Raw genomic sequence first — 25,737 nt, 5'->3', positions numbered from 1 at the left:
TTATGATTTTGTTTAGTTATTTTATCCATTTCTGAGTAGTTTTCTGATTCTCTTACTGCTTTGTCCCTGGCTTCCCAACAGATAGTACTTTGATTTATTGTAGAGAACGAGCATCTGAAACTGTTTATTACAGTTGATGCAAGTGAGAAAGAAACAGAAGAATAATGGTAGAAAGGGGGATATTCAGAACTAGGATAACTTCTTGACCTCACAAAGGGAAGACTGTCAAACATGATCAAATTCTTTAATAAGGTGACTGACAGAAGTGGTGGATGAGGGAGCTGCAGTAGATGCTGCCTGTTTTGATTTAATACTGTGGCTTTGGACATTGCCACATTTATAAGACTGGTAGGCAAGGCAGACATAATGAAGTAGGCCAAGTACTTCTAAAATGGATGAGAAAGTTTTTGAATGGCAGGAAACAGAGTAATGTTTAAAGCAAATCCACTCTGGTGAAGATTAGGGATCAGTGGAATACCATAGCGCATAATACTAGCATCATTTTTAATACGTATCTTTATTACTAAGAACCTTGAGAGAAAAGTATCCTATTTTGCAGAAATCTCTAACAGAGTAGACCCACCAAAAAGAATCCTAAATAAAAGTGGAAGCATGGTCCAAGCCATCTGTCAATTAGTAGAAAAAGGACTGGAAACTCTCAAGGATTCAGAGCTAGTCATTTCAGATTACCTGAAGGTAATCAATGCAATAAGGCAACTAGAAACACAAACAGTGTACTCAGTTCCATTATCAGAGAGAGCAGCAAAAGAGGAGGTAATACTGCCCTTGCATGGAGTCATATTAGGCACTGTGCTCAGTTTCAGAGACAGTACTTTTATGCAAATATGATAAAATAATAAAAGGCCTGCAACACAGACCCTGCAAAGAAAAGATTAAGATTCTCTACAAGTATTTACTGGAGAAAGTTAGGGAGAGGGGATCTAAGATAGAAGCATGCAAATTTTTTTAGGCTTGAATGGAGAGGTGCGGTAGCCGTGTTAGTCCACTCTTAAAGGTTATCAATAGAAATCAAACAAAATAAAACATGGAAAAGAAAATACCACCTTTTTTATTGGACATAACTTAATACATTTCTTGATTAGCTTTCGAAAGTTGCCCTTCGTCAGATCGGAAGGCTTGAAGAAATTTTACATTGTATAAGAAATTCAGGGCTGTCTCAGTGTCAGACGAATCAGGGTTAAATTCCTAGTTTCAGGTCTTCGATTCCATGGGCTGGCTAGGAAAGAAGTCCCAATTATTACACTGCAGTGACACCTAGTATCTAATTAACTGTAGGGTTCCAAAAGTGCCTTGGTGCTTGGCCAAAGATTGTTCCTGTGATGAAGAAGATAAAGAGAGCAAAAGTTCATCAGGTAGTTGCAAATGAAGGCAATTGGTTCTGAATCCCAGCCCCAGTTCTGATTCAGCAGGAAGCCCAGAGGAGCAAGAAGAGGAAAAAATAAAAGAAAATTCAAAGACAGATGATCACAATCATGATATGAAGTTGTAGAGAAGAGGGCTCAGAGGAAACGTGCTTCATTGAAAGGATGGTGGATGCATAGCATAGCTCACCATGACAGAATTCAAACATGTAAGGTAGTGGTAGGCAAAATGGTTTGGGCAAAAAAACAAAATAAATCACCAGTGAAGGAGTTTACACCTATAGAACTGACATCTATGGTGGTATGAACAATGCTAAGAGGTTAAGATATTGAAAATCACCACACTCATGCTCTCAAGAATAAAGAAAAAGGGAGAGACAAGGAGAAAACCAAGCTTAATAGAAGTAACACAAACTAGTGACACTGCAAGATTAGCAGTATGAAAAACATGTAGGCTACAATGCAGAAACCAGCCAGGTCAATGCATGCAGACTAGGAAAAGCTCTGTACCATCCAGCAAGGCCACATAAATATAGGCAGCCAGATATTAGGGCAATAGACTTACCGGTAGTTTGGATTGTTGCAGGTTATAGAAGTAAGCAGCTTGTTTGTTGGATTTGGTATGGAAACATGTGTGCAAATCTACCAGGATGGTAGAGAAGCAATGGGGACATAGAATAGGAATAATGTTCTACAAGTGGTTAGTCTTCTACATTTGGCAGCTAGAATATCTCTTCAGCATTGTAGACCAGAATAATTGAGCAGACTGGGTCAGTTGGTCTTTCAATCAACAGGCAGGATGATCAGCCGCATATGTGGGGGCATAAACAGCAGTAACGCAGAAAAGCTCTGTGTCCAAAAAGGCCTAGAAGGCTTTTATTTCAGCTTGTGTGGATGTTCTCACACAGTTGTTGCTATATTAACTACCTCAGTCATCTCTGATCTCTCGTCCTCTGTAATGGCCTAAACCACATTAAAAAAAAACAACCTGCAGTGTTGAAAATATAAATCATTCAGTGCAAATACTCAAAATTGTGATGTGTACTCATATTTGTCAAGAGACTGTTTAAAGATTATAAGATCTCAAAATGCTAGTAATCAGCCTTTATGAACTATAGCACACTATTTAACTGTGAAACTCCATAAAGTTAAAAAGTGTTTGAAAAAAATAAAAACACACTTATCTCAATGAGGTGTCCGCAATTAGATAGAATTAAATCCATATTATAAAGTTGCAAGGTCTCAGGGTTTCACTATAGGCTGCTTCAGGAAACCCCAGACTCAGATAACTCTCTAATTGTCTGCCGCACCACAGCAGAAAAGTACTGTCAGTCTCTGCAGTTATCTTGAATTAACATCATATTTATTACATATCAGTGCATTAATATCACAAAAACTGTGAATACTTCAGGGAGGATGGGATGCCTCATATGTTATAAAGAACATCATAAGGCATAAAAAAAAAACACCCTGGTTAACATTACTATGAATCTTCCAGTCACTAAATTTGGTCATAAAAATGCCCACCATGCCACTTCCCAGTTTAGCACCATCATATTAAACATCACAATGCCAACCAGAATGTCACCTCTGTGGGCAGCACTTTACAAACAACAAAGAAAGCGGGAGAAAAACCAAAATAGACCAGATAGAAACCACAAAGAGTAAGAGCACCAAAAGGTTTATTAAGACCCTACATGGTCCGTGTTTCGGCCAACCAGCCTTCTTCAGGGGTCTAAAATCAAACAAAATATAACAAATCAAAATATATACAATTTTATACATTTATAAATAAAAAGGTTAAAAACAAAGACAACTAAAAACATATCACACACATATTTGAAAAGTAATATCAAAATATTTCAAAAGATAAAAGAAAAATGTGACATTTGGAATATTTGAGATATTCTAAGCACAACATGGCAGTGAAGAATAAAGAATAAAATGGCAGTGTAAAATAGAAATGAGATTAAAAAATACATATCACATAAGTTTTGAAAAATACAAACTTATAAATGCAATAGTACTATAACAAACACCCAGACGTTTGTACAAACAGTGTGAAAAGAGGACATATACAAATATAATGATATAATAAAATTCAAGATCTTTCCATATCATGATTACATCTTCAAAGTTTAAAATTAATGAATGAAAGGAAATTATATGCTAATAAATGATGACTAAACCACCTTTAAGGACAGAGGCATATAGACAAAATACAGTTATGGCCTACCTTCAAATTGACGTATATAGATATGCCTCCAACTTGGAGGCACATCTGTATACATGATAAATAACATTACAGTAATCTGACAAGCTTAGTATCAGTGCTTATACAATTAAGCGAAATTGATCTTGTTCAAAGTATTTACGTACACTACAAAGTTTGTGCATGTTAAAAAAAACCTCAGATTAATATATTGACAATTGGTATTCAATTTTAATTTATGAATCCTCATCCAGTTTTCCAATAATAATAACCACCTCGATTACCATAATTTCTGATGATACAACTGAATGAATGGGAATAAGAACTGTTATATCATCTGCATAGATATAACTACAAAAACGTTTCTAATTCAAAGTTGAGCGAATGTTGGCAAATATTGAAAAGTAATGGTGATAATGGGGAGCCTTGAGGGACACCACAAGGATTAATCCACTTTTTCTAAAAACTATTTCCCATTTTAACCTTATAAGAGCGCTGCTCCAAAAATCCCTGAAACCAATTTTAGAACAGATCCTATAATACCTATATTATCCATAATTTTTAATAAAATAGTATGATCCACTAAATCAAAGGCATTGGATAGATCGAATTGTAAAACCAATTCCTTTTTACCAACAGATAAGTTGTTGAATATTATCCAAAAGGGAACTTATTACAGTTTGTGCTAAATGAAGACCTGAAACCAGACTGTGAGGAATGCAAAATACCATACTTACCCAAATAATCCAATAATTGCATAGCCACCAACCCTTCCATGAACTTGACAAAAAATGGGATGGAAGCCACTAGTTGATAGTTACTAAGGGGTCCTTTTACAAAGGCGTGCTGAAAAATGGCTTGCGGTAGCGTAGGCGCAGGTTTCGGGTGCGCACCAATCCATTTTTCAGCACTCCTATTAAAAAAAAGGCCTCTTTTTTTTTTTTTGCCGAAAATGGACGTGCAGCAAAATCAAAATTGCCGCGCGTCCATTTTGGGTCTCAGACCTAGTGGTAAAGGATCAGGGCGGTAATGACCTATGTGCGTCAAATGCCACTTGGCACGCATCCGTTACGAACATCCAAAAATAAAAAAATATTTTACAGACGCACGTATTGGATGCGTGCCAAAAATGAAATTACCGCTAGAGCCACACGGTAGTCATGCGGTAACTCCGTTTTGGCCTGGGTGCGCGTAGACACGCGGCTTAGTAAAAGGGGTCCTAAGTCAGTGTCTTCTTTACAATCCTTCACAACTGAGGTAATAACAATTTCCCCCAGCTCTAATGGCAAAATCCCCATAGACAGTAATGACTGCAGCCAGAAAAATAATAAAGTTTTAAATTGCAAAATACTTTCTTTTAACACATAAGCTAATAGATAGAATCTTTGAGCTAAAGTGATCAGCTAGTTGAGAAACTGAGGGGTGTTTTATCCAGACTCACATTTGTACCATCCCTGTTATCAGTAAGATCAGAGAGAACTTTAAATAACAACTTTACATCCATTGAATTTCCACAATTAAATTTGAGTAGTATTCTTTTCTTTTTAATTTTTAAAGCATATTTAATTTTTGTATTAGCTGTCCTCCAAACTAATTTATTATGAGCTGAGGGAGATTTAATCCAAATGCATTCCAATTTTTAACGCTTCAATTCCAATAGCTCTGTAAGTGTGACTGGTGATTGGCTACAGGATTTCACTAACACTGACAGACAAAGGGGTAAGAGTAAACAGAAGAATTCTTTTACTGTGTTCTAACGTACAAAAGCCTGTTGCATCACAGCCTAGTGCAGTGCTGTCAGTGTTCTTGTCAAACCCTAAGAACGGTGTTACTGTTCCAAACAAACACAGTCTAGAACATGCTTACCTTCAGCCTAGACACACAACATCGGAGTCTTCTAGGTAATTGTAGAACTTCTACCTTGATTGTCTTTCCTCCTGCTTTCATGCAGCTAAACTGCATCCTCTTAGCACCACCTGCTATAAGGTGGTTAATTTGCACCTTCAGTGAGGGAGTGTTCCTAGGGACACCTGCCACTATACCAATCACTCCCTCACAATTTCATTGTCAAACCATTTTTCAGATGTTTTCTTTTTATTAGACTTTAGCGCGACAAATTCATCTAAAATCTCCTTACTTAATGAAGAACATTGGTTCACAAATGTTAAAGGTTCTATAGAAGTACCAGTCTTGACCAAAAGGCCACTACATCAATTCTGCCGCTAGACTGAAAATTTCTCTGAGGCTTATTAGAAGAAGACTGAATCAATGAGAAATAATATTTCTTTTTGGTCTCCTTCAGTTTTTTATGGTAAAAATTGTAACAATGTTTGTAGTGTGCCAACCTTTCCTCTATAGTCTTTCTGCATGGCATGTCTGTCGCTTTAAGAGCCAAAGTCCGCCATGGAACCAGCGTTTATAACCTGAGCTTGAACCATAATTTGATCATGACTTAGCAGCATAGGAAATTTGACTAGTCAGAACATTATTTGATGTAGTGACTTGCTCACAGAGAGGTAAGAAACTGAATTCTGAAGGAAGAGAGGCGATAAGAGAAGGAAGTTGGAGAGTCAATTCCAAAAAACCTACCAGTGGGACAAGGCCTACTAGATAGGTTTGAGAAGGGGCCAGGGTTAGTTGAGAGGGGTTTTAATTAAATGAGCAGGTGATACATCCAGGGAATGGAATGCTGTTAAAGCCATGTAATTTAACCAAATCATGAAAATAATTTTTAAGTACAGGGTCCAGTATGAACCTTGCTGCATGAAGAGGGAAAGGAACGTGTTGAGTATGACTAAGATCTTCAAATAGGGAAAGAAAACGTTTATCATAAGCTCTCCATTGGTCATCAACATGGAAATTAAAATCTCCTAAGACAAGAAGGTTGGGATAATCGATAGTCGCCTTTGAGTCAAAAGCAACTGATCCCATTGGGTGGACCAAAAATATGGTGGAAAATAAATCAATAATAAATTCAATGGGTTGGGGAAAGGCAGCTTTACTAGTAGGTTTCAGAGTAAGAGAATATTTGCCACAAGCATCACTATGCCGCCTCCTCTACGAGCTTCATAATTTTTAATGAAGCAAAATTAGGCCGGAACAATTGATAGAACAAGCCTTCCTCCCCAGGTTTTAGCCATGTCTCTATACGGCAAAAGAGCACTGAGAGTGAGAAAAAGACACAGCATGAAGTAGCGGTAGATGGGATTTTATTACCAGGTTGCTGGGTGGAGGTACTGCAAAATATCAATGTCCATGGCCTCATCGGTGGCTCGGCACAAAAGGCAGTGTTCCCAATGCACAGAGGAATGGCCTAGTGGTTAGGGTGGTCCTGGGGAACTGAGGAACTGAGTTCAATTCCCACTTCGGGCACAGGCAGCTCCTTGTGACTCTGGGCAAGTCACCTAACCCTCCATTGCCCCATGTAAGCCGCATTGAGCCTGCCATGAGTGGGAAAGCACGGGGTACAAATGTAACAAAAATAAATAAATTCAGAGGTGCAGTAGAAACAGTTGTAAAATCCATGGTCAAATTTAAAAAATAAAAAATCCTTAAAGTGCTATAAAATATTTTTTAACCCCTGTAATTTTTTTTAACAAGTAATGGTTTCCCCAGAAGTTGCTCCAAGGAGCTCACACAGCTACCATACTATTTTGTCCTAAATTAAAAATAAAATTCTTTATTCTACCATTTGCTTTTTCAGATTGTTGGTCCCAGTCTCTGGTTTCCTCATCTTCACTTAGCTCTCCTGCCAGGATTCTCTGTACATTTGTCACTTTTGTCTCTCCTTTTCCTTTCAGATTTCTTCAATTTTTCTGCCTCTGTCCATTCTTTCTATCCAGATTTTCCTTTATTAACCATCTTTGCCTACAGCTTTCCCTCTCATTCCCTCACCCTGGTTCTCTTATTCCTCAGCCTGTCACTAACTGTATCCTCTTTCTTCCTCCATCTATCCAGCATTTGCCCTCCCCCCAATCCAGAGCCTGCTCTCTATCTCTTCCTCCCATTCCATCTAGTGTCAGCCCCCTTTCTCTCCCCCCCCCCCCCCCCTTCACTTTCCTGGCATCTTTCTCCTTTCTCTGTCTCCCTCCCCTCCCCCAACAGCCCGGCTGCTACTGCTGCTTCTCCAGACATTTTGGGTCCATATTGTGCATACGTGCAGCTGCTAAAAGGTGGCTGTGTATATGCAGAGTGCAGCCCCGTGATGGCTTTACCTTGTTTTGCCACTGCTGGTCTGAAGAAGCAGCGGCGAGGTGGGGAAGGTCTTGGTGACCCTGCTGTGTGGCAGTTTAAAAAATGGTGAGCGTCTGCACAACTGAAAAGGAACATTGTCGGGGCTATACTAAATTAATTTTTGAAGCATAAAGAGTTTTTATAGACTGTGTTTGACAATTGGGCTATTTTACACCATTCTACTGTTTTTATGCTATGTTTGAGGTCAGGTCTTTTTTGTTAATGAACTTATTATTTTTGTGGAATTTAGCACTATTTCCAATATATTACAAATGGTACATACTTGTACAGTAGACTTGCTCAGGGGTGAAGTTTGGGCAGAGCATGAAAGGAGTCATGAAATGTAGGTGTAATTAATAAAACATGTTCATATGCATATAAGGTATGCATTAACATTTGTGCTTGCTCTTGAGCAGGCTTAATGTCCATACCTTCAATCTAGGCAAAATTTCTAGGCCAAAAAATAGGCATATTTATGTCCTATTAACCCAGACACCATGTTAACAAAAAAAAAATCCCCCTGCAAATGTCAGTAGAAAGGAGGAACATGGGTACTACTAATTAGAAAATATTTCATGCTTGTTTTATTTTATCTTTTTTTGTAAAGGTGAAAGTGATGTCTTCCATTAGAAAACCTAAACGTATAATCATACTAGGAAATGATGAGAAGGAGTACCCCTTCCTTGTAAAAGGTGGTGAAGACCTCCGACAAGACCAGCGGATTCAACAGCTGTTTGATGTCATGAATATAATCCTTTCTCAAGATGCTGCCTGCAGCCAACGAAACATGCAGATAAAAACATACCAAGTTATACCCATGACTACCAGGTACATTGTTTGGCCTTTCCCACAATCAAGAAAAATATTATATCACAATGCATTGAGTGTTCATTGTTTGCTCAAGGTTACAGTAAAGCAGTATTCGATAAAAAGGTAAGTTCCCTGTATGCAGGTACCAAGTTGTGAACAACTTACGGAGGCTGATACTTGTGTGACAGTTTCTTGGTAGACTATTAGTATTGAAGCTCTGTAATAGAAACATAACAGAGAAAAATGAAGGCAGATAAAGACCATATGGCCTACTGCCTATCTGCCATCTATCCCTTCCTCTTCCTTAGAGATCCTATATACTTGTCACAAATTTTCTTGAATTCAGATACAGTTTTCATCTCCACCGCCTCCACCAGGCCATTCCATGAATTCACCACCCTTTCTGTGAAGAAATATTTCCTCTAGAGCTGTACCGACTTGCATATTTTTACTGTTCGGCCAAATATGAATGCTGAAGACAAATAATGGGCATTGAGCTTTAACATAACAAATAATAAAAGAAGCAATGTGAAATCAGAGATCCGATATTTATTTCAGTAGGATTTAACACAGTAGAACCCAGATTATTTGTATTTGAATTTAAATTGCTATTTTGCCGAATATAAATAATGTATCTGGGGCACTATTCGGGGCTGAATCGAAAACAAATATTTGCTGCGTATGTATTCAAACATCTCTATCATATCTCCACTCTTTTGCCTTTCTTCCAAAGTATACAGATTGAGATAATAAAGTCTGTCCCCATACACTTTATGACAAAGATCACTGACCATATTAGTAGCCATCCTCTGTACTGACTCCATCCTGTTTATATCTTTTTCAAGGTGCGATCTCCAGAACTGTACACAGTATTCTAAATGTAGGCTCACCAGAGTCTTATACAGGGCCATCATCACCTCCTTTGTCCTACTGGACATTCCTCTCCCTATGCACCTAATCATCTTTCTAGTTTTTACCTTTGCCTTTTCAACTTGCTTGATCACCTTAAAGTCGTCATATACGATCACACCCAAGTCCCGCTCGTCTTCTGTGCACGAAAGTTCTTCACTTCCTAAACTGTAGCATTCCCTCAGGTTTTTCCAGCCCAAATCTTAGCTGTCAAATTCTGGACCATTATTCAAACTTTGCTAGATCCTTCTTCATGTTATCCACATCATCAGGGGTGCCTACCCTATTGCAGGTTTTGGTATCATCTGCAAAGAAAGAAACCTTACCAGACAACCCTTCACCAATATCGCTTACAAAATAGTTTTACAAAATCGCTGACCCAGGAACCAAACCTTTTGGCAAACCAATGGTAATATCCCTTTCCTCAGAATGAGCTCCATTTACCTTCGCCCTCTGTCGCCTTCTACTCAACCAGTTCTTAACCCAGTCAGTCATTTTAGGACCCGTACCGAAGGCACTCAGTTTATTTATTAGTCATCTATGCATAGTGGTGTCAAAGACTTGCTAAAATCTAAATACACACAATGCTTGGTAGAGTGAAGAGGGAGCCAGGACGGGCCACCCTCATTGGCTGTCATATTCGTGATGTACAACTGCTCTGATCCTGACCCACTCCTCACTCTCTCTTATTGGTTCCAACTTTAGGTGGCCTGTACTCAATGGTGCGCTGGAGCCGGCTCGCCAGAGCCGATTGTTAACTTTTCAAGATTTTTGCGAGTTGGTTGTTAAATATAGCCATCTTCTGGCAGTGGTCAAAGCTGCTGTTCCTTACCCAACTTCTTTCTTCTATGTCCAGTCAGAGGCAGCGCACGCAGGTCTTCCGCACTGATGTTGGGGGTAAGGGGGAAAACATGTGGCAGCAGGAGCTCATGCATTTAGTCTATAATCTCGCACATTGCGCAGCGCGCCACTTCTTTTAAACGCCTACTGGTTGCATCTCTCGCAACCACCATTCAGCTTCTCGCGGGCTGCTAGGCTCATGGTAGAACGACTTTTGTAAGTACACCTTTGGAGTTTGTCTCCACTTTTTAAATTTAAATGCAGTTGGGAAGGTTGGATTTTTTGACAATAATTTTAATGGTCTGCTTTGCTGCAATAAAGCCTTTATTATCTTTTTGAAGTTTCTGTTGGCGATTTTAAACTTACACTTTAGGTCTGCATTTGACTCTTTTTCACAACCGTGCATTCTGATGTCTACTCCTTTATGAAGTCATCTTGTATACTGATTTCAGTTTCTGTGTTGTTTTTCCCATCCGGGGAGTTCTTCAAGGTACAGTTTACTTTTATGATCATTTGTGGTGGTATCGCATTCGTTTTTATTATTTATAAAAAAAAAAATTTATAATGTTGGTTTTTTAAGTCTTGTGGAGTAAATATTTGTTCTTGATTTAACCACATATGAACCGTTTTTTGGAAAAGAGGTTTATGTTTTTACTTTTCCCCATATGTTTTTATGATGTTTATAAATCCAGGGTTCTGCAGATCCCACGTGAAGATGCATGAGAGAGATTTTCATACAGTGTTTCCTCAGTATACAGATTTATCTTATGCATCTTCATTGTAAATATCCCAAAAACCCAACTGGCTAGGTATACCCCAAGAACTGGGTTGAGAAACACTGCAGTAGAGTCACCATACAAACAAACACCCGTGTACTTTAAACAAATTATATGGCAGCGGAAGGAGCATGTGCTGTTTCTAAGTTGATTGACATAATTTAAATATTTTTTGTGTGGCCAGTTGTAAGAGGGTAGCATTGCTGTTTGGGAATATGAGTTTGTGATACAGAACTGGAGCTTCAAAGCTTAGATTCTGACCAATCCTGTAGATAATCCAAATTTCACGCCACAAAGAAGAATTTGTTGAATGATGCTATGAATTATATAATGATGGTTTTACCGGGTAGTTTAAACAGGTTGGAGGGGGGGGGAGGGTTTCTTTTATATATAGAAGAAAAGTGGAGGGGAGAAGGGGGTTATGTATCGAAATGTTGTTTTCATTCTCCCCCACTTCCCCACACATACTCAAATATTTATCTAGAGACACCACTGCATTCAGGTCCTTTTTCTATTTTTCTATTTTTGAAACATAGTAACATAGTAAATGACGGCAGATAAAGACTTGTACGGTCCATCCAGTCTACCCAACAAGAAACTCATTTTATATGGTATGTGATACTTTATGTGTACACCTGAGTTTGATTTGCCATTCTCTGGGCACAGACCGTAGAAGTCTGCCCAGCACTGTTCTTGTACTATAGTTTCTGAAGCTAACGTCGAAGGCCCTTAAAATTTACACTCCAGCCCATCCATATCTTTTCAGTCACAATCAGGGCGTAGACGTCTGCCCAGTATTAGTTTTGCTTCCCAATTACTGGTGTTGCCACCCAATCTCTGCTAAGATTCTGTTGATCCATTCCTTCTAAACAGGATTCCTTTGTGTTTATTCCACGCATGTTTGAATTCCATTACCATTTTCATCTGCTCCACCTCCCACGGGAAGGCATTCCTCATATCCAACACCTTTTCTGTTAAAGAAATACTGACATTACTCCCGAGTCTGCCCCCCTTCAACCTCAATTCATGTCGTCTAGTTCTACTGGCATCCCATCTCCGGAAAAGGTTTGTTTGTGGATTGATAGCTTTCATATCACCCCTGTTTCTCCTTTCCTCCAAGGTATACACGTTCAGGTCGGCAAGTCTCTCGTACGGTTTGCAACGCAAATCCCATACCATTTTTGTAACTTTTCTTTGCATCGCTTCCAGTCTTTTTACATCTTTAGCAAGATATGGCCTCCAAAACTGAACACAATACTCTAGGGGCCTCACCAACGACTCATAGAGGAGCATTAACACCTCCTTTCTTCTGTTGGTTATACCCCTCTCTATGCAGCCTAGCATCCTTCTGGCCACGGCTCTCGCCGTGTCACATTGTTTCTTCACCTTCAGATCTTCGGACACCAACATCCCAAGGTCTCTCTCCTGAGTCAAACTTACTAGTCTCTCCACTCCTATTCAGTATTTCTCTTTTGGATTTCTGCACCCCAAGTGCATCACTCTACACTTCTTGACATTAAAGTTTAACTAGAAACTCTAAACACAGCTCCACACACGTTGCGTGCAAAAATCAATAAATACTACTGCTGTCACCCACACAGCCAAACAGCTAAACAAACCCCGCACCAAAAGTGGAGAAAAAAAGCCTCAGTATCGCCACCCAGCCAGCTCAGAGATTCAGACTATAAGGCGTGGACCCAGCGCACCATCATATGGCTCAAAACATACTCCACTCATGCATGTGTGGAGCTGTGTTTAGAGTTTCTACATAATTTCAAAGCTTGAGTGGATTATTGGCCATAAGACAATTAAATTTTAACTGCCAGACCCTCGGCCATTCTTCTAACGTTTGGAGATACCTTCTCATTATTTCTACTCCCTCCAGGGTATCCACTCTATTGGCTATCTTCGTGTCATCCTCAAAAAGTCAGACCTTTCCTTCCAACCCTTCAGCAATATCTCCCACAAATATATTAAACAGACTTGGCCCCAGCATCGCCCCCTGAGGAACTCCACTGCTCACCTTCCTTTCCTCCGAGCGGATTCCATTTACCACCACCCTCTGCCACCTGCCGGTCAACCAGTTTCCTATCCAGTTCAGCCCTTTCAGCTTATTCATCAGTCTTATGTGGGGGACACTATCAAAGGCTTGGCTGAAATCCAAGTAGACTACATCTAGCGCATGTCCTTCATCTAGCTCTTTGGTCACCTCGTCAAAGAACTCAATAAGATTTGTTTGGCAGGATTTTCCTTTGGTAAAGCCATGTTGCCTCAGGTCCTGTAACCTGTTGGCTTCTAGAAAGTTCCTTTCTTTCAGCAGCAACACCATTATTTTTCCTACCACCAATGTGAGACTTAGCGGTCTGTAGTTTCCCACTTCTTCCCTGTCTCCACTTTTGTGAAGAGGGACCACATCTTCTCGTCTCCAATCTCGTGGAACCTCTCCTATCTCTAAAGATCTATTAAATCTTTAAGAAGTGCCTCCAGGATCTCTCTGAGCTCCCTCAGTATCCTGGGATGTATCCCATCCGGCCCCTTAGCTTTGTCCACCTTCAGATTCTCCATCTGTTTATAAACTCATTCTTCTGTAAACAGTGCGATATCAACTCCATTCCCAGATATTTCCTCTGCAGCCAACTGCAGTCCTTCTCCAGGATTTTCCTCTGTGAACACCGAAGAGAAGTAATTGTTTAGTACGTTCACTTTATCCTCATCACTCTCTACATAGCCATTCTCATTATCTTTCAGTCTTGCAATGCCATTCTTATCTTTTCTCCTTTCTCCAATATATCTGAAAAAGGTCTTGTCACCTCTCTTTATATCTTTAGCCATTTTTTTCTTCCGCTCGCGCTTTCGCTAGCCGAATTTCCCTCTTCTTTAAGTTTAGTCCGATAATCTTTTCCGTGATCCTCTCGTTGCCTTTTGTATTTCTTGAGCAAAGCCTTTTTTGCTCTTATTTTTTCAGGTACTTGTTTGGAGAACCATATAGGCTTCCTATTTCTCTTGTTTTTGTTTACTTTCCTTGCATAAAGATCAGTTGCCATATTTATAGCAGCCTTTAGCTTTGACCCTAAACATTCAAGCAATCTATTACAGAATGGCTGAAGAGAAATTGTGTTTTATGACTGGCCAGCTCAAAAGCCCTGACCTAAACTCTACTGAAATGTTGTGGCAAAACCTGAAAGTAAGCATTTAATGCAAGCAAGCCCTCAAATGCCATAGAGCTGAAACACATTTGAATAGAAGAATGAACCAAAATTCCTCAAGGGTGATATGAGACACTGATCAACTAATCATTTCCTTAACTGTTAAATGATTGCTGTTTAAGGAGGTGCCACTATTTACTGAATTAATAATTTGCTTTTTTTTTTTTTTTAACACAAGCATACTTCTATTTCAGGGGTTCTCAACTCAGTCCTTGGGACACAGTAGCCAGTCAGTTTTTAGGATACCCACAATGAGTATGCATGAGAATACATTTGCATGCACTAAATTCATTGTATCCATTCTATGGAAATATATCTCAAGCATACTCATTGTGGGTATCCCAAAAACTGACCATCTAAGTATGTCCTGAGGACTGGGTTGAGAACCCATGTTCTAGTTGAATAAGTAATCGACTCAAATTAATAGGATACATTTTATTTGTTCAATGTAGTTTTGTAAGTAAGAACTGTACTAAAATATAGACCATTTTAGAGGATTCACAAATTCTCACAACTATACTTTAAAATTATTCTGATAAAAAGAGTTTTAGAAGTGAATTTGGACTCCGTATCAAATTAGGTTCTTCAGTGGTGCTTAACATGAAAATACAGATAATAGCACAGACATATCAGTTGTTAAAGACCAGAAATGCATGATTTACTCTGCTATTTAGAAAACTATAACCACAAACAAAAATTGTGGAATTAAAAAAAAATATATAAATTCTGAAACCCTATAATCTACACAAAATCTTTGACCCAGACTCCTCACTTTTCTTACTGTCCAACCCCAACTCGGACTCCTACTCTAAGGGAAATTTAATTGTAGAAACATGGGATATTTCCTTATGTACAAAATTAGGACTAATAGACCACAATATATATTTACTTGGTCTGAACAAAAAAACCCTGAACAAAAAAATGCTGTCAAATGAAAATATGCAATGTACTGTTACACTTAATATTTTAAAGAAATCTTCTTTAAAATATTAAGCGTGTAACAGTATTTTGCATATCTTTGAAGAATTTATCCTCAGAAAAAGAATTGCCTCAGTCAGATCCTCCCTTCAAGGAGGCTGTCAATCTGAACTAAATATTCTCAGAGCAGAAAACAGCCTCTCAGCACCAAACTTGGGTTAGTGGCAAAGCAGTAATCACCAAGGCAACATCTGTAACAATTTCAGGATATAATTTATATTTACCAGTACTTTAGATCCAGGACAAAAAAATATCTATATAAATAAAATCCCCCCTCAAACGTTCTGAAGCTCACTCCGTGGCAGTGAAGTACTGAACTCCTGTACTCTGTGTAGGCTAGGCTATGTGGACCACTCACCCTCACTCATAGACCCGCCCTCAGCCACACCCCATCTGCACATAAAAAGCAACCTCAACGTTCTAAACTTTGTGGCTTCAGGGTTCGTAAGTTCGAAGCTCTGTAACCACTTTTACAAACCATCTAACTCTGCCCCGCCCTCACGTCAAAATGTTATGACGTCGGGGGCGGGTCATAATGAACACAACTACACTAAGTTAGGAAGCCCATTGCTTGATCTGTCTTTTCACTCCCCAACGCAGTCGTCATTCCCACACACTGTAAACGAAGCACGCGTCGTCCCCCCCTAAAATCCAACCCCCCCTCTCTCACAGATGCCCGTGCACATCACCCCCCTCCAAAAACGCCAAACCACTCCCATGCTTCCACCCGCCCAACGCCCCTCCGCTCCCCGACATACGCTTCGCCCATCCCCAATACGTGCACATCGGCCACCCCCCTCCAAAATCAGCAAGCCCCCTCTACTACCCTCCCCTCCTCTTACTGGAGTCCCAGCCGCAGAACTGAAGGGCAACGTACTTCGCAGATTCTGCTGCCTTCCATTCTGTTCGCTATGAGCTCTGTGCCCTGATTGGCTGGTCCCGCCCTCATTTCCTGTTTCTGCAAGGGCGGGACCAGCCAATCAGGGCACACAACTCATTAAACTCTGGAATTCGTTGCTGGAGAATGTGGTGAAGGCGGTTAGCTTAGCAGAGTTTAAAAAGGGGTTAGACGGTTTCCTAATGGACTTGGGAAAAATCCACAATTCCAGGAATAACGTATAGAATGTTTGTACGTTTGGGAAGCTTACAAGGTGCCCTTGGCCTGGATTGGCCACTGTTGTGGACAGGATGCTGGGCTCGATGGACCCTTGGTCTTTTCCCAGTGTGGCATTACTTATGTACTTATATGTATATGCATTCCACTAAGGATTATATCTAAAATGGCTCCCCCTCTTGTCAGTTCCTGGACCAGTTGCTCTATGAAGTAATAATTTATTGCATCTAGGAATTTTAACTCTCTAGCACTCCCTGATCTAACATTTATCGTTTTGGGGTACTTGAAATCATCCATTATTATACTGTTGCCCATTTTGCCAGCTTTCTTAATTTCTGTAAACATTTCTTCATCTGTTCATTCTGTCCTGGCAGATAGTAGTATATCCCAACTAGAATACTCCTTCCTTTCACACGTGGAATTTCTATGCATAAGGATTCCATGCCGCTGTTTCATGTAGAATGTGTTTTGTTTGATTCAATTCTATATTTAACATACACTGCAACTCCCCCCTCAGATTTGATCCGCTCTATCATTGTGACATAATTTGTATCCTGTTAACATAGTTTCCCATTGATTGTCCTCCTTCCACCAGTTTTCGGAGATGCCTGTTGTATCTACCTCTTCATTTGCTATATACTCTAACTCCCATCTTATTTTTTAGGCTTTTAGCATTTGTATACAGGCACTTCGAATTGTGTTTTTTCCTTGCATCTACAAGCTGCTTAGAAGTTGATGGGGATAATATACATTGTTTACTCTGATCTCCCCTTACACACTCCTGGCATTTTTTTCACCACTGTTGAAACTTCTTTATTGGGATTCCCTAAATGTCCTGTTTGAGTAGTATCCTTCAAGGATGCTCCTGGGTTACTGTCAGCTCCCCCTCCCCCCTCCCATTTTAGTTTTAAAGCTGCTGTATCTCCTTTTTAAATGTTTGGGCAAGCAGCTTGGTTCCAGCCCGGTTTAGGTGGAGTCCATCCTTTCGAAATAAGCTCCTCGTTTCCCAGAATGTTCCCAGAATGTTGCCCATTTCCTAACATCTAAATTGCTCATTCCTGCACTATCATCTCAACCACACATTGAGACTTCAGAGCTCTGTCTGCCTCTTGGATCCTGCACGTGGAATGGGGATTATTTCCAAAAATGCTACCCTGGAGGATCTGGATTTCATCTTCTTACCTAAGAGCATAAATTTGGCTTCCAGAACCTCCCTTCCACATTTACCTTTGTTGTTGGTACCCACATGTATCAAGACTGCTGGCTCCTCCCCAGCACTCTCTAAAATCCTATCTATGTGACACGAGAGGTCCACCTCCTTTTTACCAGGCAGGCAAGTGATTATGCAGTCCTCATGCCCACCAGCCACCCAGTTATGTAAATGCCTAATAATGAAATCACCAACTACAACAGCTGTCCTAAGCCTTCCATCCTAGGCTGAAGTTCCTGGAGACACATCCTCAATGTGAGAGGATATTGCATCTGGTAAGCAGGTCCTGGCTACAGGATTATTTCCTACTTCACCAGGGTGATGCTGTCGTTTTAGGAGATCTCCCTGCTCCAAGGCAGCACAGAAGCTGCCAGACTGGAGGTAGGACTTCTCTACGGCGCTCTTGTAGGTCTCCTCTATGTACCTCTATGTACCTCTCTGTCTCCCTCAGCTCCTTCAAGTTTGCTACTCTAGCCTCAAGGGAACAAGCTCTTTGCATCAAGCTCACACATATAACCTCTCACCAACTGGGAGATAATCATACATGTGACACAGTACAAAAGACTGGATAGCACCCCTCTTGCTGCTGGACTGCTGACTGCATTTTAGTATTATTGAATTATTTAATTACAACTTAAGGTACTAGGGATATTAGACTAATATAGAGAGCCTTAAGATTATATGGTATATTGTGTGATTTATTTAGTGCTTGTTTCTCAGAAAGCAATGAAGTGTAATTAACACTCTGTAATGAAAACTCCCCTCTTGTTATCTTACTTGGAATAATTGACGGTAAATTAAGACTATAAATGAAGAGATGTGCTGTCTGTGGATGGAATGAAGACTTAGCCTCTTGTTGTAGTCTCCTTATTTACCTGGAGAAATGCAGCAATTTAATTCACAAAGAGTCTAGATTTCCATTCAGTAAAATCTTCGCATTCTAAAATCAGTATGAACAAATTTCAGATGGTCCTGATCTTGTCACTTTTATTTTTTCCCATGGAATTCTAACTTGCAATGGTTTGCTTTTTCTACCCAGGCTTGGACTAATTGAATGGCTAGAGGCCACCAATACCCTGAAGGATTTTCTTTACAATAGCATGTCGGAGGCAGAGCAGGAGAACTGTTCAAGGTATTAGCATTTGTTCTGTATGGTCTCATACATTTTGTGTGACCTTAGTTTTCTCTTGTTGAGATAATATGAATCACATGCTCATGGAGAACCTGCCCTTAACAATTACAATAGCAAGAACAACCACTGGAAATGCTTTATGCCATTTGTTTGAATTTGTGTAGTGATCTAATTAATGTTGCTTATGGTAGTCTTTTGAAAAGTAAATTAGAGATTTTTTGTCAACAGCACTACTAAACACTACAAGGACTGGATACAGAAGATGGGGAGGTGTGATAACATTTCACGCTATGAATATATGTATAGGTAAGTGGCAAATCTCTTTACGTATGATTATAGTAATATGAAATTTTTGCCCTTAACATAAGACAAGATACAAATATAAGATGAGGCATTTCACAATGACCAATCTGGTCATGTACTTGCCACCAAAATGTCTCCTCTTCTCAAAGGTCACAGCCACTGAAGACAGCACTGCTACCAGGCTGCCTTCCCACCCGTGGTCTAGGTGTGAAAGAAGGAAGGGTTGGATAGCATCATGTCTGTAATGCCACTGCAGATTCTTGCAGCTACCACTGGCAGGAGGAAATAATGCAATCTGCCCTTGTAATTCCAGCTGTGATAACCCTGGGGTCCTGCCTTTATTCCACTTCTTTGCTATGACTACTTTTCCCAGAGGTCCCTTTCCATTTTTCCTATTACATGGTGGTGGGGTTGTTGCTATTGCACCCCAAGAAGTCAGTGTCCCTCCAGCCTGTCTGCTTGATTTCCTTATTTATACAGTCTTACAATTCACCTCACCAGACCTAAATCTTTGCCACCTCACCTCACAGTTCCTAATTCTACTGCTTGCAAACATGACCTATGAGACCCCCCTCCCCATGCAGAAATAAAATGCAAACAATTTAATTTGCATATGAGTAATTGCATATAGAATTCTGAATGACTAATACTTTGTCACCCATTCCCTTCTCCTCTTGGTGTAGCTAGTATACTCTTCAGTTCTGAAGTAATTAGTGTGAATTTGTTTCCTGGTTTTATTAAAAGCATTTTTTATTGAACATTTTCCATAATTGGTGGTTCCAGAATTAAATGTGAAATAGTGTTACATCATGCTTTAACCTAGAAAAAGCGAAGATACTTACCTGTAGCAGATATTCTCCGAGGACCACAGGCCTTATATTCTCAGATGTGAGTAACATTAGTCTGCATTGCCGGTCTGGAGCTTGTAACAAACTTAAAAATATGTCTTTGAGCACGAGATGCGCTCCACCACACAAGTGTGAGTGCCTTCCCGCCTGCCATAAGAGCGCGGGACCAGCAATATAATATAAAGCATAATAAAAAGGAGACAACTTCAAGGGAAGGTGGGGGAGGGTATGTGAGAATATAAGGCCTGCTGTCTCAGAGAATACCTGCTACAGGTAAATATCTTTGCTTTCTCCAAGGACAACAAGCAGGGCTATAATTTTCACATGTGGGAATCCCTAGCTGCCAGGCTCACTGAAAATGACAACCATTAGTCAACTGAACCTTGCAGTGGTGAGGGCAAAAAAGTAATTAACCTGAAACTATATACAATCTAAGTGAGAGTGCAGCCTGGTACAGAACAAAATGGGCCAAGGAGGGTGGAGTTGGACTCTAGAAGACCCCAAACAAATTCTGCAGCACTGCCTGTGCAAACTGTTGAATCAGGTATCTTGCTCAAGGCAGTAATGAGATGTGAATGTGTGGACTGAAGACCACGTCACAGCCTTGCAAATTTCTTCAGTGGAGGTGCTATCAACACATCCATGGCTCTGGCATCATGAGCCCTGACATGACCCTAAAAGGTCAGCCCAGCCTGGGCATAAGTGAAAGAAATGCAATCCGCCAGCTAATTGGAAATGGTGTGTTTCCTGATGTCGACCCCGATCTTATTGGTATCAAAAGAAACAAAAAGTTGGGTGTACTGTCTGAAGAGCCTAGTCAGTTCCAAGTAAAAGGCCATGGTGTACAATGCACTTTTGCCAGGATGGGCATGAGGTTGGGAGAAGAATGTGGCAAGACAATTTACTGGTTTAGATGGAACTCCAACACAGCCTGAAGTAGGAGCTTAGGGTGCATGTGGAGGACTATTGTTATGATGAAACTTCGCATAAGGTGTAACTGCCATTAAGGCATGAAGCTCAAAGACCCTGCAAACTGAAGTAACAGCCACCAAAAATATGACCTTCCAGGTCAAATATTTCATATGACAGGAATCAAGTGTCTCAAAAGGCGCTTTCATGAACTGGGTAAGAACGATGTTGAGGTCCCATGACACTGGTGGAGGTTTGACAGGGGGCTTTAACAGCAAACCTCTCATGAAGCAAATAACTACAGGCTGTCCAGAGATGGGCTTACCCTCTACATGAAGGTAAGCACTAATTGCACTGTGATGAACCCTTATGGAGTTGATCTTGAGAACAGACTCTGAGAAGTGCGGAAGGTATTCATGCAAGGTCTGTGTAGAGCGGGAAAATAGGATCTAGGGCCTTGCCCTCACACCAGATGGCAAATCTCTATTTGAAAGAGTAGCATGTTATTGGAATTTTTTCTGGAAGCCAAAAAGACTCTAGAGACACTCTCAGGAAGATGCAAGGAAGCAAATTCTAAGCTGTCAACATCCAATCGGAAAACACTTCAATCTCCACGGTTCTTGGGAGGATAACCCCAGAAGAAGAGGGAACCAGATCTGCTGTGGCCAGTAGATAGTGATCAAGGTCATGGTCCCACAGTCTTGCTTATTTTCAGCAAAATATTCCCCACAAGAGGAATGGGAGGATATGCATACAGAATTCCTGTCCTCCAATAAAGGAGGAAGGCATCTGAAGCTAGTCATGGGCCTGGAGCCTGGAACAGAACTGAGGGACTTTGTTTTTTTTTTTCAATTCTCTTTATTGTCATCAGTACAATACATGCTTATAAAATGCATGATCTAGTACAAACCACCAACTCTTATAACATCAAAACTTTCGTCACATAAAAACATAACCAGTGTACATAAAGCACAATTGCACTAACATTTTCTTCTATACCTTCCCCTCCCCCCTGCCCTGAACCCCCCCAGGCCTGCCCCCCCTCCCCCCCTATATGATCTTCATCGGTTCTAGGAAACCTTACTATCTTAACATATCTTCTAGTTTCTGCCAGAGCACTGCGTACTGCCTGTTATCTAAATTTGGAGATTTCTTATACAATATGTTCTCGTGCTTTGCTATATCTTTAACCTTTGCCACCCAACAGGCATAGGGTACTGGTTCCGCCCTGATCCAACACTGCAGGATAGTTTTTTTTTGCTGCCAGGGTAGCCATATATAAGAACCTCCTCTGTGGTTGAGAGAGCCCCTGTTCCAGGAGATCTGCCTGGTCCCCCAGTAACAACGCTGGATAGGACCATTCTACCGTCCCCTGGATTATTGCGTTCAGTACCCCAAATATTTGATTCCAAAGTTCTAATTTAGGGCATTCCAGGAAACTATGCAGGAAGGTGCCTATGCCTGCCTGGCATTTGGGACATATGTCTGATTCCCACAACTTCATTTTCTTCCCCTTTTCACAAGTGATAAATGCCCTATGTAGCAGTTTAAACTGGGTTTCTTGCCAGTCTGCACATTTAACAAATTCGGCTAATGACACAAACAGGAAATCAAACTGAGGCTGCGTATATTCAGTTCCCAGCTCTCTATTCCACGCAGCGACAGCTCCTCCCCTCCCCCCATCTGGTATAGCCATCTTCGTCAGCTTGTACCACATAGATAATTTATTGGCCTTCGGGGGTAAACATATCACTTTTTCATCCAATTTCCCATATGACCATCCCTTCCCATACTTCCTCCACACCTGTAGCCAGTAATGTCTTGCTTGTAGGTATTGTAACATGTGATTGTTTGGAACCCTCCATATTTCCTTCACTTGCGAGAAGGGAGGGAAGCCATCGCTCTCCGTGGATACCAAGTCTCCCCAAGTCACACACCCTTTTTCTGCCCATCTTTTAAATACAGATGGTCCCATACCTGTCGGGAAGTCTACCAGCCCCACTATTCTCTGAAAGGGCGAGACAAACGGGCTTCTATCCTGTCTGCTCCTCCACCACTTCCATGCCAAGCGGAGCGGTGTAAGAAAGCTATACTGCTTGTTTGCAATGGTACCCAGTCCTGGTGATGTGTGTATTAAATTTATGAACGAATATGGTTTACACCAGTCCTCCCACCATTGGTTTGGAGTAAATTTTGATTGGCCACTGATACCTTCGTAGATTATACGCATCAGGGCTGCCACATTGTAAAGTCGTAACTCAGGTAGGTTAAGGCCTCCCCCCTCCCTGTTACGTATCAACATCTGATGTCCTATGCGTGCACTTTTATGCCTCCAAATAAAGGATCTTATAATGGATCTAAATAGCCTCTCGTCCTGCCTCTTAATCCATATAGGTATTGCTTGCAATGGATATAATAGCTTTGGTAACAGAACCATCTTAACCAATGCTATCCTGCCATAAAGTGATAGGGGGAGATCTTTCCATCTCTCACAAGTTATCCTGATCTTATCAATTTGTTCCAATATGTTTTTCTTATACATCACTATAGGGTTAGTACTCAAGAAGATCCCCAAATAGCGCATTGCCTGTGATACTGGTGGTATAGGGAGCCTGCCAAATCCTGGTTTATCTTGGGTTCCTGATAGTGGGAGTAATTCAGATTTTTCACAATTGACCCTTAACCCCGATACGTCCCCGAATTGCTTTACTAAGAGTAGTGCCTGATCTAGGTGAGTGAATGCGTCTTGCAGATACAAAAGGATATCGTCTGCAAATAAGTTGATGCGGATCTCCTTCCCCCCCACCATGAGGCCCCTAATCCTGTCGCTTTGTCGTATTTTAATCGCCAATGGCTCAATTGCCAGCAGGAACAGGAGTGGCGATAGTGGGCACCCCTGCCTTGTTCCCCTTTGTAACTCAAAGTCTTCTGTTAGGGTGTTATTTATTATCAGCCTCGCTCTCGGCTTAGTGTATAGAGACTTAACCCATTCAATAAATCTACCACTAATCCCATATTTCTCCATCACCCAAAAGAGATACTGCCACGATATGCTGTCGAAAGCTTTTTCCATATCTAGCCCCGCTATCACCTCGTTCCCTTTTGTTCCTTTATAGGTGTGTATTGCTGCCATTGCCCTAATAAGATTCATTGAGGCATATCGACCTGGGACAAAACCCGCCTGGTCTTCCTGTACCACTCCAGAGAGCGCCAGATTCATTCTTCGCGCTAAAATAGCTGCAAGAAGTTTGACATCCTGATTTAACAGGGATATGGGTCGGTAAGAACCCACCTGGCCAGGATCCTTTCCTGGTTTAGGGATTAAGATAATATGTGCTAGATTTTGATTATTTTTCCCTTCACCTTCACCCCCTGATAAGTCATTATAGAAGTCAACCAGTGGTTTAGTAATATCTGTCATTAAGATCTTATAATATTCCGGCCCATATCCGTCTGGGCCTGGGGCTTTAGTCAGTTTTAATGCTTTAATGCCTTGCCTGACCTCCTGCTCTGTTATAGGGGCGCTTAAGTGTTGTGCCTGCTCTGTGTTCATCTGTGGTACCTGTAAGCCCTCAAAGAAAGCGTCCCTCTTTGGTAGGTCCAAGTCCCTTACTGCGTATAATGACTGGTAGTAGTGAACAAATTGTGTATGTATTTGAGCCTCTTCTTGGTATACTCTGCCTGCGCTATCTTTTATTGATGTAACAATCTGTCTTTTCCTATACGGTCTCACTAGGTTTGCCATAAGTTTCCCTGCCTTATTGCCCCAGTGAAATAATTTGAATCTCTGATAGTATATATCCCGTTCTGCTCTGGCATTAAGCAATTGGTCAATACATTTACGGAGCCGACCCAGTTTCTCCCTGTGCTCTTTATCCATGCTTCCCATATGTTGCCTGCGCACTTGCTGGTACTCAGCCGATAAAGTTAATAACTCTGCCTCTGTTTTTTTCTTTTTCCCAGCGGTATACGCCAATATATGGCCTCTCAGAACAGCCTTGGCCGCCTCCCAGTATATCACTGGACTCACTCCCGGAGTATTATTATCCCTTTGATAGTCTTCCCACTTCTCTCTCAAGTATGTTTTAAACGCTTCATCTCTATATAGTGCAGGGGAGAACTTCCATATCCTCTCTGAGGTCCCCTTAGTATATTCTATAGAGTACCCAATAGCTGAGTGATCTGACAGTGTGTTGTCTAGTATTTGTGCTGCTTTTGAGACTGGAAATAGGGCCTGTGATACAAGAAAGTAGTCTAGTCTAGAATACGAGTTATGTGGATTAGAAAAGAATGTAAAGTCTGAATCATAGGGATGCAGAATTCTCCACACATCTATCAACCCCAGTTGGTGTATCAGAAAATTGACTCCCCTATGTTCCCATCCCTTTGTTTTGGGTTTACTTGGTTTACAATCAATAGTGGGGTCTGCAGTAATATTGAGATCTCCTCCTAAGATTCTCTGGTATTCCGGGTACCGCGCCAACTGTGCTACTATATCTGAAAAGAATTTATGGTTGTAGGTGTTTGGCCCATATATGTTGCAAAGGCTGAGCTTTCGGCCCCACAGCTCTCCCATCACTATAACGTACCTTCCCTCTTTATCTTGTAATACCTTGTGGATGGCTAAAGGTAGCTGTTTGTGTACCAAAATAGCAACTCCCCTTTGTCTGCTGTTAAAGGATGAGCAAATTACCTCTCCCACCCACCCTCTCTTCAGTTTCACATGCTCTGAATTGGACAAGTGGGTTTCTTGGAGAAAGGCTATGTCCGCCCCTTCCTTCCTAAGCCAGGATAGTATTTTAGTGCGTTTAACTGGGGAGTGAACCCCATCTACATTCAAAGATAGTATCTTCAAGTTAACCATCTCCCATTCTT

At 40.8% G+C, this 25,737-nt stretch overlaps 1 protein-coding gene across 1 annotated transcript in view; it reads left to right on the top strand.

Moving 5' to 3' along the window:
* The window catches only part of PRKDC (protein kinase, DNA-activated, catalytic subunit), a 490,177-nt gene that overhangs the window by 428,634 nt on the left and 35,806 nt on the right, over positions 1 to 25,737 (top strand). The window contains exons 79-81 of the mRNA XM_030214157.1: positions 8,435 to 8,655; positions 18,710 to 18,802; positions 19,031 to 19,108. Of these exons, the coding sequence (XP_030070017.1) occupies positions 8,435 to 8,655; positions 18,710 to 18,802; positions 19,031 to 19,108 (392 nt within the window). The remainder of the gene's footprint in view (positions 1 to 8,434; positions 8,656 to 18,709; positions 18,803 to 19,030; positions 19,109 to 25,737) is intronic.

The sequence above is a fragment of the Microcaecilia unicolor genome, chromosome 1, assembly GCF_901765095.1.
Source record: "Microcaecilia unicolor chromosome 1, aMicUni1.1, whole genome shotgun sequence".
Taxonomy (NCBI): Eukaryota; Metazoa; Chordata; class Amphibia; order Gymnophiona; family Siphonopidae; genus Microcaecilia; species Microcaecilia unicolor.
This window is presented reverse-complemented; position numbering and strand designations above follow the sequence as displayed.